Source organism: Dermochelys coriacea, chromosome 3, assembly GCF_009764565.3.
Source record: "Dermochelys coriacea isolate rDerCor1 chromosome 3, rDerCor1.pri.v4, whole genome shotgun sequence".
NCBI lineage: Eukaryota > Metazoa > Chordata > Testudines > Dermochelyidae > Dermochelys > Dermochelys coriacea.
In genome coordinates, this window is record NC_050070.1 from 127,422,676 (window position 1) to 127,441,894 (window position 19,219).

Below are 19,219 nucleotides of genomic sequence, written 5' to 3' on the forward strand. Positions count from 1 at the left end.
TTAAAAACTCTACTGTTTCAATTTACTCTGAATAGAAAGGAAAATTGCCCCACTGCATGATCAACAGGAAATATTAGGGGAGACGAACTGTACACAATATACTCAGTCTCTTCATACACAATACATTTACACATGTAGGGCTGCCTTCTTGAATCTACTCAAGCAGGTGGAGACCTAGCAGATCAGTTCCTCTTATTTCCCACATGTATGCAAAATCCCTGGGGGGGTGTATGGCTGCTATAGTGACTACACCCCCCCCCCCCCAAGAAAAATGAGGCATTCCCAGAGAAAAGGGCATGTGGCCAGGGCATCCTTATGGCCTAGTGATCCCCATCTGCTGGACTAGCCTCTTGAGGCTAACAGCTGGGTGGTTGGGGCTGCTCTGACTTCTCATAAGGGGACCATAAAGGTGGCATAAAACCTATATGCCCAGTCCTGTCCCAAGCAGAGCTTGGCCAGACCAGAGAATCGGAGCCATATGTATTATATAAACATATGCATGAACAAGGACACAAATTTGAGCCAATTCTTTCACCTTCTGGTGATTCACAGCATTGTTTTATTCTTTAAAAAAAATACATTTTAAAGGAGAGCTGCTTTGATGCAGTCCTGTGTGCACAGCACATAAAACAGAACATTAAATATTGGTTTAAATTATTAAGATTAATTATAAATTTTGAAATAGACTAATACAAACAATTCAGAGCAACACTAGAAAATGTAATCCTAGAAAGCGCATTGCTGTAGTTAATGCAACTCCTTGTTCCCCTGGACATACTGCTGCGAAGAGTCTGAATCTGCTGATTCCAGTTGAGTATCAAGATGCACAGCATAATAAACACCATTTCTAGGATACAAAGCTCCATGTTCACATTTTTTTTCTTTTTACCTTTTGCAACAGAAAATAAAAGCCAACATAGTATATTGTCTGCTTCTGCAAAGCCTGTGTGGTGATGAAATTCACTTGAAAAACAAATTAACAAAAGCACTATAAATAACAACCCTAGCCAACTTGTGACCATCAAGAGCCAACATGGAAAAGAGAGAGAATAAAAAAAGTCTTAAGTCCAGCATTACAAACCTTGCCCATTTTCTTTTGAAATCAGGAATTGCAAAAGATTATTTGTTTTACTAAGACTTTTCCCGTGAAGTTCTTTTCCCACACCTGGAAAACCCAGATAGCAAGTATGATTGATTTTTATCTCAATAGGACAGTATCCTTTATTATTATTATTAATATTATTTAAATACCTTGTAAGACTCAGGTGGCCCCTTTAGGGGAAAGTACTGTCAGCCCAGGCATAATAGAAGGTTTGGCCCTTTAAAAGCAGGGAACCTGGAGAGTACATTTCCCAGTGTACTGTTGTAGTGTTGAGTGTTACGTGTCTATGGGAGTGTGTGTCAGGTGACAAGCCAAGACTATATAAGGAGGGAAGTGGAGAGGGCAGGAAGTGGATGGAGATAGGGTTGATCTCTCCAGAGTAGCAGTCCTGTGCAAACAAACTGAGGAGGGTTGGTGGAATAGACCCAGGAAAAAGCCTGGGGGAACAAGAATGACAGTCCATTTAGCCCCTCCTGGGCTCAACAATCCACTAGTCTGGTTGGCACAGTTATAAAAAGGGGGACATCCTGCCACCCTTCCTGGAAGATCAAGTCTGGCCACCTTAACTGTGAGTTTCAATTGACTTTAACAGCCCCCTCCACTATCTTGTCCAAGCGACTTCATTCTGTCAATAACCCTCCTTGGGGTCTTTCTGTGTGCTGTCTGTAGGTCTGTCCCAGGTCTTTTCCTGGCTCTGTTCCACCAGCCATCCTCAGCTTGTTTTGTCAAGCCAGCTACTATGGAGAAGTCAAACCTAGGGAATACCTCCTCTCTGAGCCACAGGCTCCTACTCATATAGTCTTGGCCAGACATCTGACCTCCTCATTCACATAAGACCTAACAATCCCTTTTGGAGACTGCAGTTCCCAGAGTTCTCTGCCAAACCTTGATATATTAGGGCTCATGACATCTGCTCTTAAAGAGGCTGTCACTGTTCCATACCTTTTTCAACATCAGATGAGAGTGGGAGAGTTCACAAGATTTCTCAGAATCGGAAGTGTTCATCAGCGACAGCTCTTTCTCCTTCACTTTGTACAGCATTTTTTCTAAGTCTGGTATTTGGCACTATGTCTCCCCAACCTTCAATTCCTTTGAGATGGGCTTCAGTGCAGTTGATGATCAGTAGATGTATACTGCTGACTGGTTGAGCCAATTCACCATGATGCAGATGCTGGCATAGTTGAAAACTTTTAAACCAAACTGCTTGCTTTCACTGTGAAAAGTGCTTTAAAAAAGTGATCTCGGCACATCTTAAGGATTTGAAAATAGTTCTTGAGGTTGGGAGGGAATCTATTTTATTTGGCTTTAAATCAATAAGGAAATAGGGCAATTGGCACATCTTGGAGAAGTTGCAGATTTCAGGATTCTGGCCTGAATGTAAAATAGCAAAGGATAACTTTGCCTTATGCTGGACTTCTGGTGACTTCATGTGCAAGTTGTCCAAAGTTCTGTTAACTGAGTAATAAAGATGAACTTCTTGAATAACAAACTGTGGTTTCAGTGAGGCATTTTTGGGGTCTGCTATAACCTTGTTGAGGTAAGTCTTTTCATGCCCCTCCTCTGAGCCAGATTGGAGGACAATACAGGCTCCAGCCTTGGTGCCTGAGGTGTTCTGTTTAAAGCAAAGTATGTGGCTGCCATTGCACCCTGTAAAATAAGAGAGATTCTTGGCTCAAAATAAGTTTTCATTACTACCCTCCCTTTCCTAGTTCCTACCACCAAGCGAAAGGAGAATCTCCAGTAGTGGTTAGTAGTATAGGCCCTCGCAGAGTGGTTCCAATTCCACCCCACAAGGGATATTGGTACATGTGTGTACACACACACACACTTGAGCTAGTTCATTACAACGCAGAAGGAAGTTATAACAACTAGTAGATGATGATGTGTGTAAAAGCTTTACATTTAATGTAATACTATATTTATCTTGGGCTCATTTGAAAATAACCCCCTCATTTCCTGTATCTCCAAGTTGTTAATGCAAATCCTAACTTTTCACTGTTACTCAGGAAGTTACAGTTCTCAGGAAAAAGATGCTATGTACCTTCACCAGGTGAACATCCTGTCTGCTGAGTTGATTTTGAGATAGATATTCCCTGTTCACTATCCAGGGGTGTCTTAGCACTTGGACTGCTGTTAGGCGCTGATGAGGATCTACATGAAGCATCTTGGACACAATATCCTGTGGTTGAACGAGAAGGAAAGGGGGGTGGGTGGAGAAATGTAAAAACCATCAATTGAGATTTTCAGAGTCTGATTGGAAATATTTTTACTTAGATTTTCCCCTTACTCATGGTAGCTTCATCAGCAGTATTTAAATAGATGGTGCAATGCATCCAAATCTTTATAGTCCCTTGTAACTTTCAGAAGTAAAACCAAATTTCATACTGACATTTAAGCACCTAAGAGCCCATCTGAATACATTAATATGAAACTTAAACAGGATACCCTGTTAAAACATCATTTGACAATTGGCCTGCACGGATGAGATGAACTAGTTACTTCTCTAACAATGAGAAAACAAAACTAACCAAAATCAGCAAAGAAATTAGGGGAAAATATAGCTTCCTACAGGAAAACTGGGATATTAAAGGCTCCTAAGTCATTTTTGAAAGTGGAAGTTAAGATTCATTGGTCACTGAGGCACTTCTGAAAATGTTACCATAAGTCACCAGCTTGAGAACGTTCATGAACTACACCCAGCCACCTTTATTATACTGAGTTATATGATTCCCCCATTGCTGACAAGCATGAAACACATTTTTTAATTAAAAACCCTCTAGTTTAATTATTTATTAGAGTCCAGTTTAACCTGTTTGATCCCAATTAATTGTTACAATAAGGTTTGTATGCTGTGTTGTAGCTGTGTTGGTCCCAGGATACTAGAGAGACAACGCAAGTGAGTGAATATCTTTGATTGAACCAGCTTCTGTTGGTGAGAGAGACAAGCTTTCGAGCTTACACAGAGCTCTTCTTCAAACCTGAGTTAAGTGGATCAAGAACTGTCTGACAACTCAGAGTTGTCAATGGGGAGCCATTGAAACAGGAGTATTTCTAGTGGGGTTCTGCAGATATTGGTTCTAGGTCTGGAACTATTCAACATTTCCTTCAATGATCTAGCATTAAATATAAAATCACTACTGATCAAATTAACAGACGACAAACGCATTGGTGAATGATGAAGAGAGTGCAGTGTGAAGGGATATTCTCACCCTGGTATGCAGGAGGCTAACTAGTTCCTCTGGGCCCGTTCCATGCCAATGAGACACACCTGCAAGGCTTGCTGTGTTTGGAGGGCGAGGAGCTTAAAGGGGGGAAACAGGAAGAAGTTGCTCTGCCCAGGGATGGCTGGTAACAAGAAATCCAGTCAAGGAGGAGATAACTGCAAGACATACTGATCCTATAGCTGTCCTGACTGATGGTAAACAATATGCACCCGGAAGAGGGGTAGAAGGTAAACCCTGTGAGGGGATAATACACTCTGTGGGACTGAGTCCTTAGAGCTGATTCTCAAGGGCTGCCTGAGAGACTGGTCCTTGTTTCAGCCTGATCTCTTTCTCCTCCCCAACCCCACTGCAAAAGAAGTGGAGGAACAAGATCCAAACACTGGCCTGTGGGTGGTGGTCGGGAGAGAGTTTCCTCCAAAAACTGCCAACTGTGGGGGAGGGAGAAGAGGGGATAAACAAAAGAGAGTGGAACATTGTGGGGGGAGGGAAGGTCCTTGGTCTGTCCCCCAACCCACTAGGTGGATCAGCAGAGACTACAGGGATTGTTCTCCTTCCAGTTCCCCATGCTGGCCAGGGATGAGGTTAGCTGAGTGAACGGCAGGTTTGAGCTACTAGCAAAAGTGGCCAAACTGAGGGCTGCTGTGAACCTCTGAGGCGAGCAAATCCACCAATAAGCACAGGACCCACCAAGGCAGAGGAGGAACTTTGTCACAGTAAGTACCTCCATGGAGAGAAAATACTAGGTACTAAAAGACTCTTCAGTTTAGTGGAGAAAGGCATAAGGACCACCAATGACTAGAAACATAAACCAGAAAATTCAAATTGGAAATAAGGCACACGTTTTTAACAACTTAGGTGATTAAATAAGGGTGATTAACCATTGGAACAAACTACCAAGGGAAGTGGTGGATTCTCCATCTCTTAACATCTTCAAATCAAAGCTAGAAGGATAGGCTTCAGTCAAGCACAAGTTATTTGGCTCAATAGAGAGGTAACTAGGTGAAATTCTTTGGCCAGTAATATACAGGAAGTCAGATTAGATGATCTAATGGTCCCTTCTGGCCTTAAACGCTAAAGAATACAAGAGAAATGAAGGTGGTCTTGTGGTTAGAATTTAGGAGATGTTTGTCCTAATCCCAGCTCTTCCACAGACTTCTTTTGTGACTTTGGGCAAGTCACTTTGGTCAAAATGTATAGAAGTGACCAATACTTGGAGGTATGGGTGTCCATTTGAGACACCTCTTGTGCCTGATTCTTAAAAGGGCTGGGGGCTGAGTGCCCACTACTTCAGATGAAGTCAAGAGGAGCTGTGGGTGCTCGGCACCTCTGAAAACCAAGCCCAAGGTATCACAAATTTGGGTACCCAAAATGAGTGGCCATTTCGGAAAATTTTGGCATAATCAATTTGTGCTGCACTTTTCTCATTTGTAAAATTGATTCAAGGATATTTACCTTCCTCACAAGATTGAAAGAGAAATTAATGTCTGTAAAGGCAACTGAGATATTCAATGAAAAGTATTAGTAATAATACAAAACCATAACAGCAAACATACCTAAGTGCATGTTAAAAATATTTATTTATGGGCTGCCTTTTAAAGGGCTTACTGCCAAGGGTCACACAGTGATCCACAATTAAGCCGGACATTTGCAGTTTTGGGCCCTCTATATTTTGAAAAGTTCAACCAAATTGAAAAGGATTTTTGTTGGACTTGGATATTAAATTTCATTTATTTGCGTTATAATGCTGCATTATGTCTTGCGTTCCTGAAATAGGCGACAGAAATTCATAAGTCACACAGAACCATTTTGACATAGTTCTCATTAAAATAGAGGTGAGAGAACTAATACAGCTGCTGCTTTCACCTCCTCTTGCTTAAAAGAACCTTAGTCTTGCAGAATGACCCCTTTTTGAAAGCAGGATAAAAACATGACTCATCTGCTGACCTTGGCAGCATCGGACACTGAATCCCAGTTTCCTCCTGCAAGTGCATACTTCCCACTGCCAATCCTGGCCAGTATCTCTTCTGGGGTGTCATCTGGTCCATTTGCAAAAGGGGTGAATCTGTGAAACAAACATCACGTTCACTGTAAAAAGATGTATCTTTATGTACTGCAGATTTTTAGGTGTATGATTTTAGGGCCTGATTCTGCAGCCCTAGCTCCCATTGAAATCATTAGGCATTTAATCTAAGTAAAGACTGCAGAAATAAATCCTTAATTTTTATTCAGCTATGGTGAGAATTTCTCAAGGACAAATGCTGTACCATCCCCTTGAAATTGTCCTGCAAAGAAAAAAGAAATGCACTTTTGTTTCCCTCCTGTTTCTTTCTGATTTTTTTTTTAAGTGTATGGGATTTTTCTCCCCACTCCCCTTTTTTTAAACCTTTAAAAATTCAGGTCTAGTCTACCTTAGAGCCAGGGTGATTGGCAAAGTAGTGGAATTATGACATAAGAAGCAGGATGTAAAAGCTCTGATATGTCTGAGATGAAGAAAGCAGGAAAACAAGCACCTTTTTTTAAAAAAAGCATTAAAAAGCCCACCTTTCAGGTCGTCTTTAGTTGTCATAATAAAGATTGTGGAAACAAATCACCTGTGATAGGGTTATGGAAAAGCCTGTCTCCCCACCCCTCGGCTATCTCCTCTTTGGAGTAGAAGAGGTGCCCCAGATCTCAACGGGCTTCTCACCTTTTGAACTTTTATATGGCTAACAGCCTTGAGGAATCCTGGACCTCTTTAAAAGATGCCAGGGAAGAGCAGTAGTCATGGTCTCAAACCATGTTACAGCAGGTCCTACAAATGCACAAATCTTGAACAGGTGGGACAATTTATGAAGGAGAATCTCCTGCGTGCCCAACAAGTTCAGGCTCAAAACGATAACAAAGGCTCCTGGGAGAGGGGTTTTCAACTGGGGGAACTGCATGCTATTGCTCCTCCCCAGCTCCGAGGGCAAGCTCTTGGCCGAATGGCAGGGCCATAGGAGATTTTCTGATGGGAATTCAGATTTTCTTTTAACTATTACATTTTTAAAAATCAGGTAATTAATCTACCTGGTAAAATAAACTGATCACAGATAATGTGTCAGTCCTTGAAGTCCTTATCTCCTCTTGCCATATATGCCGTAAATCTGTGGTATTGGCTAAACAGAGACTGCCTTTTTCAGAGACCACAGTGAAGTAAGGAATTGTAAGACATTGCTTTAGTTCAGAGCAGAAATTGACTTAATTTGCAGTGCAGGCCAGACAGGCTCCACACGTTATTCCTGAAGCGTCTAACATATCTAACACAGTTTCTGAACAATTCTGATCACCACTAAATAGCTAGTATTGGAAGTGCTGGCATCTTTTTTGTAATGGATGAGGCAAAATGTGAGTGACAGAGATGGACTCAGAGTATGTGTTTTCCATACAAATCTGAGGAGGAAATTAAAGTTCTTCTCCACGGCTGAACTAGCAAGTATCTGGTCTGTGTTTTAAAGGACATTGCAAAGATTCAACCAATGATTAGATATGACAAATGTGCATGTACTCTATGCTGTGGCCAGCCAGCCAGCCATTCCTCTACTAGAGCTGTACGAAACTTGACATTTTTAGTTTGCAAGGAGTTTGACAATTTTTGTTTCTGGTTTGTGCTCTATGACTTTCACACTGACTTTCAGATTCAAACCAACTCTTCATTCTCAGCCCTTTCTACTCCTTTCAATCTACTTTCTTCCTCTGAGCCATCTTATGTCTGTCTTTAACCTTAGCCACCACATCTATACCTCCTTTCCCTTTCTAGTTCCCAGCTCCCCCAGCACCCACTCCTTTTGCTAGTTTGTCTCTTTCTACAATCTTATTGCTGGTTGGAGAGCCTTCTCCTTTGTAACTCTTGCCATCAGAAGCAAAATTTCTATTCTGTCTGCATCTTGGAGCTTCCATCTATCTTTCAAATTGCACCTGAAATCACAACTTTTCTCCTTTTCATAGGTGCTCAGATACCACAGTGATAAGCACAGTACAGGAACCTGAATAGAACACACCTTAAAATTGATATTAATGAAACTTCTCAGATGAATAAGGTAAACAGGATCTGGCTCTTTAATAGACTATTCCTACATTATACACTTAAGCACTTTTGGAAATTTTATCCTAAGTGATGTATGCATTTAGTAGCTTAAGTCTCATTCAGAGTCTATGGGACGTAGGCTAAGTGCCTAAATCGGTTCTGAAAGTGCCAGGCTTTTTATTTTGTCTGCTGCAATTAGTTTAATCACTCAGAATAAATTGTATTTGTATTTATTCATGACTTGTTTATGTCTTTAATCACTTTTGAACTACCTGCACCAGAAATCTCTCACTTACCCTGCCAGCATGGTGTACAACAGGATCCCTAAACTCCAGATGTCACAGGCTGCGTCATAACCTTGTCGTTTCAGGACCTACATAAGGAAATCAAAAGAGACAAGATTAATTCATGCTCCTGATTTCTGAAACTTTTGAATTTCAGGAAAATGTGGATGTTACGGCAGTGATTTGTTAACATTTTGCAGAGCTTGTTCTAGTATACAGGTGGAACAGAGAGTTGCCTAGGGCAGCAAAACAGTCAGTCAGTAATTGTTTGCGTGGGCAACTATAGGATGGAAGGGGGGTCCATTTACCATTTAGTTGAAGATAATAGAATCTATTTAGCTGGTCCTAGACACACAACTCTAAAGAAGCCAAATAAGTCCGGGGGGGGGGGATTTTAAAGGCAATGAATACAAGCAACTATTCTCTCACACATTCTAACCAGCGAATGCATTTTTAAAGGTGTAAAATCTTTTCTGCTACAGTGTATAACATATTTGTTAAAGTGGCAAAGAGTCCTGTGGCACCTTATAGACTAACAGATGTATTGGAGCATAAGCTTTCGTGGGTGAATACCCACTTCGTCGGATGTATGCACCACGAAAGCTTATGTTCCAATACGTCTGTTTAGTCTATAAGGTGCCACAGGACTCTTTGCTGCTTTTACAGATCCAGACTAACACGGCTACCCCTCTGATATTTGTTAAAATGTGTTAGCTAAGGCATTTTTAAACTTAGACTAGGAAAATAGATAAATTCTCCTGGGTTGGAAGTAACAAAGAATGTTGCAGATTCAGAAAGCTCAGATTTGAGGGAGGAGAGAAAGCACTTTGTCTGGGCTAGGATAAAGATTGTGTTTAGGTCAGGTTTATTTAACCTTTTTTTTCTTTTTCTTTTTCCTTTTTCTTTTCTTCTAGTGTAGATGAAGAGTAACACTCTACCTCCTAAACTAGAGCTAAAGAAGTTACCCTGCATCTACATTAAGAAAAGTGGTCAAGTCTAGGCTGAATTTAATGAGCATATGGTAATGTAACCACACCTGGGTGTGGTGTTCTGTCCCATCTAGTGGCACCAAGACCATTTAGAGAGAGAGAGATGAATGAGTCTGCTCTACAGTCTTAGCTAACAGCCATATGGCTTTTGCCTCATGCTGTAGAGGCTCATGCACTAAGTTCCAGAGGTCCAAGGTTTGATCCTGTCCACCGATGACTGACTGTGGTCTGTCGGGGTTACATTAACAAAACCAAACTTGACCATTTTTCCTCGTGTAGACAAGCTCTAAGGTGCTTTGAAGAGATCTGCCCAGCTGACTTAATACTGGTGTAGAACCAGAGTGGGAGCTATGTTCAGTCCTGTTGGCCGCATGGACAGCTAGCACAACACAAGGGGCCTGAGTCAGATGTCATCTGCAGTAGTGTAAATCAGGACTAACACCATTCAAGTCAGTGGATTTACAATGGTGTAAATCTCTCAGGGTGGGGGAAGAATAGGGGATTCCTGATGTTCTGAGAAGGGCCGTAGAGCATTCTTACCCTCAGGAGGGAAAGAATAACTAATTTTTGTATTTGCTTCCCTACTGCTTTAAAAGTGAGTCAGTATTCTGCTTACATTTTGAGATGGCAGTTGTTATAGAAGATCAGTTTTTCCCATATGCTGGGATCACTAGATACAGTGACCTCCCTGCAAAACACTATAAAAGGAAGGAACATTCTGCAACATTTTTTTTTCTGTCCTGAAGCCCTAGCACTGATTAGTGATCTCACTTCATTGAAGGGTTGTGGTGGATTTTCCAACACCGATCATTTTAAAATCAAGATTGAATGTTTTTCTAAACGATCTGCTCTAGGAATTTTTTTTTTTTTTGGCAATGGGTGGGGTTATGGTCTGGGTTTGACGAGAAGTAAGTTTGGATGATCATAATAGTCCCTTCTGTCCTTGGAATCGATGAAAAAAGTGGTTTCAGAAAATCCTGCCTAGGTAAACTTTAGGGAATACCAATGACAAGGCAAAACAAACTCTCTATCTGACAGATGTGCTGAGTGTGCATCTGCTACCTTGGAAAAAGCTACCTTACACAAGACGATCATAACTTGGGGGCAAATAGAGTAGGCAAATTCTAAAAAGCTTAAAAGGACAGTATATCTGTGTTCAGTATTGACTGTGCTGGCTGGCTACTGCATCATGACAATTTTAACAGCTAGTAAAATAAGAACAGGTGTTGGAGTGTGTTTTAGCTTCCTAAATAACTTTAATAGTCCATATCACTGATTTTTACAGCTGCATGAAATAAAACGGAGAGGTTCCAAAGTACCTCCAATAATGTATCCATGTTGGAGGCCAAAGACCTGGTGTTTCGGCAGAAAATCTGCACACTTCTTGGTGCAAAATCTACCCTTGTGCAAGCTTATGCTGTAGGGTATCTGGAAACAGTAGGTGTGCAATTACTCAGAAGAGACTGTTTGCCAAAAATTCCCTATTGTTGCTGCCACTGGTGATAACAATGGTGGGAGGACTAGTTAGAGCTACCAGGCACCACTGATGTTTTAAGCATCTTCTCTGGGTCTACAATAACGCAGTGATTTAAGTACTAGCAGCCACCAGCACCTTGTCTGCTCCAGCTCCCACAGGTGAAACTCAACAGATGGGAGCAGTGTGGAACATTTTTGGCAAAAAGGTCAAGCACAGACCATGCCTATGGTTGTACAGTGACTAGCACAATGGGGCTTCTGGGCACAACTAACATAAATAACGATAAGCATCTGCACTAAAATCAGATACCAGTTTTTTCACAACTTCCATAAAAGTATTTTTGTTAAAAGGGCTTTACAAGAGAAGATGTTATCCTGTCCCCATGGAAGTCAGAGAACCTGTCATGTATTTAAGAGCCGAGATTTCCTAAGGGACAGAATGTGTTTTCAATGTACATATATATGGTTCTTAGGTCAACATAGTGTAGGTCATTTGAAGGGATTGGCAAACTTCAGATGGCTCCACTGATTTCTAACATACACCCAGATGTGTATCCAAAATCATCTAACTTTTAGATTTTGCATTACTGGCTGAAATATTGTGAAAATAGGCTTTCTCTGGTACTTTAGCCTTTCGGTTTCTAGTTGTAGTGGGGAACTAGGAAGCATACAAGAAGGGAAAAATAATAATAAAAAAAAATGCTTACATTTTTGCATGCCCAAAAAGATTCTGGCCAGAGTTTGCTTGAATTTTGAAGAATGAAGGCTCCTTATTTTACCCAAAATGATCCCCTTGTACTCTGTCAGGGTGCTTGTGGTTTGTTTTTTTTCCTGACTGAACCATGCTATTTATTCTTTACTGAGAGCACTGCTCCCACTAGGTGGCATGCTGGTTCTTCCTCTTAGGCATCTTTTACCATCTAAGATATTTTTATCCTGCAACAGCCCCATTAGCATCTATTACCAAAAATTAAATGCTTTACAAAATAAAGATTTATATATGCAGACCTGCCATTACAGCTCTGCTATCCTCTGTTATTATATGAGAGGTTTCAGAGTAGCAGCCGTGTTAGTCTGTATTTGCAAAAAGAACAGGAGGACTTGTGGCACCTTAGAGACTAACAGATTTATTTGAGCATAAGCTTTCGTGAGCTACAGCTTACTTCATCGGATGCATTTGGTGGAAAATACAGAGGGGAGATTGATATACGCACACAGAGAACATGAAACAATGGGCTTTATCATACACACTGTAAGGAGAGTGATCACTTAAGATAAGCCATCACCAGCAGCGGGGGGGAGGGGGGGAAGGAAAAAGGAGGAAAACCTTTCATGGTGACAAGCAAGGTAGGCTATTTCCAGCAGTTAGCAAGAATATCTGAGGAACAGTGCGGGGTGGGGTGGGGGAGAGAAATAACATGGGGAAATAGTTTTACTTTGTGTAATGACTCATCCACTCCCAGTCTCTATTCAAGCCTAAGTTAATTGTATCCAGTTTGCAAATTAATTCCAATTCAGCAGTCTCTCGTTGGAGTCTGTTTTTGAAGCTTTTTTGGTGAAGGATAGCCACTCTTAGGTCTGTGATCAAGTGACCGGAGAGATTGAAGTGTTCTCCAACTGGTTTTTGAATGTTATAATTCTTGACGTCTGATTTGTGTCCATTCATTCTTTTACGTAGAGACTGTCCAGTTTGACCAATGTACAAGGCAGAGGGGCATTGCTGGCACATGATGGCATATATCACATTGGTAGATGTGCAGGTGAACGAGCCTCTGATAGTGTGGCTGATGTGATTAGGCCCTATGATGGTGTCCCCTGAATAGATATGTGGACAGAGTTGGCAAAGGGGCTTTGTTGCAAGGATAGGTTCCTGGGTTAGTGGTTCTGTTGTGTGGTTGCTGGGGAGTATTTGCTTCAGATTGGGGGGCTGTCTGTAAGCAAGGACTGGCCTGTCTCCCAAGATCTGTGAGACTGATGGGTCGTCCTTCAGGATAGGTTGTAGATCCTTGATGCGTTGGAGAGGTTTTTGTTGGGGGCTGAAGGTGATGGCTAGTGGCGTTCTGTTCTTTTCTTTGTTGGGCCTGTCCTATAGTAGCTGACTTCTGGGTACTCTTCTGGCTCTGTCAATCTGTTTCTTCACTTCAGCAGGTGGGTATTGTAGTTGTAGGAATGCATGATAGAGATCTTGTAGGTGTTTGTCTCTGTCTGAGGGGTTGGAGCAAATGCGGTTATATCGTAGAGCTTGGCTGTACACAATGGATTGTGTGGTGTGATCTGGATGAAAGCTAGAGGCATGTAGGTAGGAATAGCGGTCAGTAGGTTCCGATATAGGGTGGTGTTTATGTGACCATCGCTTATTAGCACCGTAGTGTCCAGGAAGTGGATCTCTTGTGTGGACTGGTCCAGGCTGAGGTTGATGTTGGGATGGAAATTGTTGAAATCATGGTGGAATTCCTCAAGGGCTTCTTTTCTATGGGTCCAGATGATGAAAATGTCATCAATATAGCGCAAGTAGAGTAGGGGCATTAGGAGATGAGAGCTGAGGAAGCGTTGTTCTAAGTCAGCCATAAAAAGGTTGGCATACTGTGGGGCCATGCGGGTACCCATCGCAGTGCCGCTGATTTGAAGGGATACATTGTCCCCAAATGTGAAATAGTTACGGGTGAGGACAAAGTCACAAAGTTCAGCCACCAGGTTAGCCGTGACATTATCGGGGATACTGTTCCTGGGAAAGGGGGTGGACTACTCCTGAAGGTCGAAACAGCAGACTGGACTTCTACATAGAGTGCTTCCACCGACGTCCACGAGCTGAAATTGTGGAAAAGCAGCATCACTTGCCCCATAACCTCAGCCGTGCAGAACACAATGCCATCCACTGCCTCAAACAAATCGGACATCATAAGCAAAAAGGCTGACAAAGGAGGTGCTGTCATCATCATGAATAGGTCCGAGTATGAACAAGAGGCTACTAGGCAGCTCTCCAACACCACTTTCTGCAAGCCATTACCTCTGATTTGCTCAAGAAACTCCTTGAAAAAGCAAAAGAACAAATCCGCACAGACACACCCCTAAAACCCTGACCTGGGGTATTCTATCTGCTACCCAAGATCCATAAACCTGGAAATCCTGGACGCCCCCATCATCTCAGGCATTGGCACCCTGACAGCAGGATTGTCTGGCTATGTAGACTCCCTCCTCAGGCCCTACGTTACCAGCACTCCCAGCTATCTTCGAGACACCACTGACTTCCTGAGGAAACTACAGTCCATTGGTGATCTTCCTAAAAACACCATCCTGGCCACTATGGATGTAGAAGCCCTCTACACCAACATTCCACACAAAGATGGGCTACAAGCTGTCAGAAACAGTATCCCCGATAATGTCACGGCTAACCTGGTGGCTGAACTTTGTGACTTTGTCCTCACCCATAACTATTTCACATTTGGGGACAATGTATCCCTTCAAATCAGCAGCACTGCGATGGGTACCCGCATGGCCCCACAGTATGCCAACCTTTTTATGGCTGACTTAGAACAACACTTCCTCAGCTCTCATCTCCTAATGCCCCTACTCTACTTGCGCTAAATTGATGACATCTTCATCATCTGGACCCATAGAAAAGAAGCCCTTGAGGAATTCCACCATGATTTCAACAATTTCCATCCCACCATCAACCTCAGCCTGGACCAGTCCACACAAGAGATCCACTTCCTGGACACTATGGTGCTAATAAGCGATGGTCACATAAACACCACCCTATATCGGAACCTACTGACTGCTATTCCTACCTACATGCCTCTAGCTTTCATCCAGATCACACCACACAATCCATTGTGTACAGCCAAACTCTACAATATAACCGCATTTGCTCCAACCCCTCAGACAGAGACAAACACCTACAAGATCTCTCTCATACATTCCTACAACTACAACACCCACCTGCTGAAGTGAAGAAACAGATTGACAGAGCCAGAAGAGTACCCAGAAGTCACCTACTATAGGACAGGCCCAACGAAGAAAAGAACAGAACGCCACTAGCCATCACCTTCAGCCCCCAACAAAAACCTCTCCAACGCATCAAGGATCTACAACCTATCCTGAAGGACGACCCATCAGTCTCACAGATCTTGGGAGACAGGCCAATCCTTGCTTACAGACAGCCCCCCAATCTGAAGCAAATACTCACCAGCAACCACACACCACACAACAGAACCACTAACCCAGGAACCTATCCTTGCAACAAAGCCCGTTGCCAACTCTGCCCACGTATCTATTCAGGGGACACCATCATAGGGCCTAATCACATCAGCCACGCTATCAGAGGCTCGTTCACCTGCGCATCTACCAATGTGATATATGCCATCATGTGCCAGCAATGCCCCTCTGCCTTGTACATTGGTCAAACTGGACAGTCTCTACGTAAAAGAATGAATGGACACAAATCAGACGTCAAGAATTATAACATTCAAAAACCAGTTGGAGAACACTTCAATCTCTCTGGTCACTCGATTACGGACCTGAGAGTGGCTATCCTTCACCAAAAAAGCTTCAAAAACAGACTCCAACGAGAGACTGCTGAATTGGAATTAATTTGCAAACTGGATACAATTAACTTAGGCTTGAATAGAGACTGGGAGTGGATGAGTCATTACACAAAGTAAAACTATTTCCCCATGTTATTTCCTCCCCCCACCCCCCACTGCTCCTCAGATATTCTTGTTAACTGATGGAAATAGCCTACCTTGCTTGTCACCATGAAAGGTTTTCCTCCTTTTTTCCTCCCCCCCCCCCCGCTGCTGGTGATGGCTTATCTTAAGTGATCACTCCCCTTACAGTGTGTATGATAAACCCATTGTTTCATGTTCTCTGTGTGTGTGTGTATATAAATCTCTCCTCTGTTTTTTCCACCAAATGCATCCAATGAAGTGAGCTGTAGCTCACGAAAGCTTATGCTCAAATTTGTTAGTCTCTAAGGTGCCATAAGTCCTCCTTTTTCTTTTTGTATTATATGCTCAATCACCTTCCTAACTTCCTATTTAATTTCACATGCATATGGGAGGAAATGGTTTCAGTTGGGGTTGAACTTAGACAGTAAAAGACAAATCTGAGAAGACGGGCAGCATTATGTCACAGGAGCAGCACTTAAGGCTTTCATGAGAACTGTCAGTTATGGCAATGTTTCAATTTATCTCTAACGTTTCCTGCATTATTAGGACTTGCCTGGCTCATTGAGAATGGTTAGGAGTATGATTTCTGATCTGAATTCAGCTCACTAAAGTCTAATCTGACAATGTGTTGCTCTGGCAGTGTTTCTGATTAAGGACAGTGTACAAAAGATATTCCATAATGAAAAGAGAAATCAGATACTGTAGGAATGTTACATCTTCCAGAAAATGACAATATTTAGTATCTCATGTGGTCAATTTTCATCTTAAAAATTAAACTGTCATGGTACCACAGTACATTTTTTTTCATTTATTCTGATGTATTTTGAAGAGCTATTTCCACTTTCCAGAATGGATAACTAGACCAGCAGCTACAAAATAACTGACCAGAATGTAACTTGGCAATGGAAGAGATAAAAATGCAAATATTTTATTTAAATATTGATCATGGCGGTCGCATGTGTCATGGAACATGACTTTGTGTCTAACACTGAGTCACATCATCTGATGATGAGATGGCGTCAATTAAACAAAAGTCACTTTTTGAGAATTCGGGGTATATGACCCAAATTTTAAAAAAACTTCCTAAAAGTATTGTCTGTAGGAAGATGAGCCAATTACTTACTTCATAGTTATAGACAGATACCAAGTTGCTACTTTTTTGGGCAGGAGGGTAAGGAAATTAGGGGGCAAAGGAGGTTGAGGATTGCATACTGTCTGAAGGAAAAATGGTATTTGATAGTGGAATGATGCATAATTTTGTGATATGTAGTAATTTTGTATTCTGTTATTGGGTAGTAACCAGCAGAGGCAGACAAACAATTAGAATTGTATATTCAGGGACTTGAATAAGCTAGTGAAACCTGATTGGAACTAATAACTAACAATCAACACGGAGATAAACTTGTTAATGCTTCATAGAAGGACAGATGAGAGTTTCAAGTGCTGAACCATAGTGGGCAGCCTAAATAGTCCAAACAGGTAAGGAACCAAAGACATGGGCATGGTTACCACAAGACTAGGAGCAATAAAGAGGAAGAGCACTAGCTTGGGTTAGTGCTAACCTAGATCCAGTTTCTGTTACCTTGTTCAAGTCACTTGGCCTCTCTCTGCCTCAGTTCCCCATCTGTAAGTGCTGAGGATAATAGCACTTCTCATTCTCACAGGGGTGTTGTAAGGACACCAGACATTAAAAACTGGGAGATGCTCAGATACTACAGTGACGGGGGCCATACAAGTATCACAGATAGAAAGAAGAGAAAACACAGAGGGCCAGATTCGGATACCCTTCCTCACACTAAACAGCATGTTACTCTGAGTAGTCCCATTGACTTCAGTGGGACTGCTCATGGGGTGAGGTACTATCCATCATGAATAATGGTATGAGAAACTGTCTCAGATGGGAAATGAACCCAGAGATGTGATGCCAAGAAGGAATTCAGACATGCTGCCACACAAAGAGTAAGAGGAGGATGGGCTAAGCTTAGGTGAGGAGAGTTCACTAAACCTGTAGTGCCTTTTTCATCTTCACTATAACCACAGATTCTCTCTGGCTTGATTACCATTTGAGGAGTTTGAGGTCAGACATGTTTTGCAGGCTCTTTTGTTTAAGCTCCTGAAATTTGTGGAACCAATGAAGCCATTAGCAAAACTTCCATTGACTTCAGTGGGGCCAGGATTTCATTCCAAAAATTTTTCTCTCTTGATTCTTAATTAATCTTGGTTTCAATGTAATCATTCTGAGACTAACTTTGTTTGGATGAGGTACATTGAAGGAGAAACAACTTTCTGACCTCGTAGGTGAAGCAACTGGGGAAAAAGAGATACCTAGCCTGGACTAATCAGCCAAAGTGACACCTAAGTAACCATAATCGAATGCATCCGATGAAGTGAGCTGTAGCTCATGAAAGCTTATGCTCTAAGAAATTTGTTAGGCTCTAAGGTGCCACAAGTACTCCTTTTCTTTTTTGCAAATACAGACTAACACGGTTGCTACTCTGAAACCTAAGTAACAGTTGCCAACTTTCACGCGGTCAATAAGCACCCTGACTTTCACAATAAGCCAAAAATCAAGCTAATCCCATTTCAAAACAAGGCCAAAACAAGCCAATCCCTAAAAACCCTAACACTGTATGTAACTAGATCCCCTCCTGGCGTGCAGTCTGGGACTGTGGTGGGCCCACTGTGCACCCGCCCCCACTTTGCTCCTGCTTGCCTGGAGCTGATCAAAAAAAAAAAAGAAGCAACAAGCTACAAGCCAAAAGTTAGCCAACAAGCAACGCACAAGCCAATTGAGCCCAATTTCTGCATTTTTTTCGTGGGTTTGCTAAGTAAGTTCCAACCAGACATGGATACAGTCAGTAGGGACATGGGGAAAGCTAACCAACCACAAGGAATTATAGGACTAGGGACAGCTAGTAACAGGGCACATGAAACTTGTCTCTGTTGTAACTCCTGCTTTGTTCCTTTTTTAAAGGCAGTGAGAGAAAGGAAGGACAGGGACAGAGACATGCTTTTTGTTATAAAATTCTGTATCCACAGTTTGTGAAACACAATCCTACCTCAGGGGCTACGAAGTTGGCTGTGTAGCAAGGTGTCATGAGCAGTCCATTCTCTGCTCTCAGCTGTTTGGCAAATCCGAAGTCACAGATCCTGATGGAATCTGGGTTTCCTGACTCATCCATGTAGAGAATGTTACTGGGCTTCAGATCTCGATGCACAACCTTAATGGGAAACAAATCAAAAATAAATAACATGGGCATGATTACATAGCTTGCAGGCTTGGTTACCATCATTATACATTTTTCCTGATGGTGGAGAGTGTGTGGGGGGGAGCAAAACAGTTCCTGCCTTGAAAGAGTGGGCCTTTGAAGAATGTCACTTTTTTTTGTTTTAAAAATGAGTGAACTGATGGCATGGATGCAGAATTGTACT

General features: G+C 42.1%; 1 protein-coding gene across 4 annotated transcripts in view; it reads right to left on the minus strand.

Moving 5' to 3' along the window:
* Positions 1 to 542: 542 nt before the first annotated feature.
* The window catches only part of RPS6KA2 (ribosomal protein S6 kinase A2), a 483,007-nt gene continuing 464,330 nt past the window's right edge, over positions 543 to 19,219 (minus strand). For 3 of the 4 annotated variants that reach the window (XM_038396537.2, XM_038396539.2, XM_038396542.2), the window contains 5 exons: positions 18,847 to 19,008; positions 8,668 to 8,744; positions 6,271 to 6,388; positions 3,144 to 3,281; positions 543 to 2,749 (listed from right to left, as the gene is read on the minus strand). In XM_038396537.2, coding sequence (XP_038252465.1) covers positions 2,624 to 2,749; positions 3,144 to 3,281; positions 6,271 to 6,388; positions 8,668 to 8,744; positions 18,847 to 19,008 — 621 coding nt within the window. In that variant the 3' untranslated portion in view covers positions 543 to 2,623. The remainder of the gene's footprint in view (positions 2,750 to 3,143; positions 3,282 to 6,270; positions 6,389 to 8,667; positions 8,745 to 18,846; positions 19,009 to 19,219) is intronic. The other variant, XR_006280060.1, reaches the window with a different exon arrangement.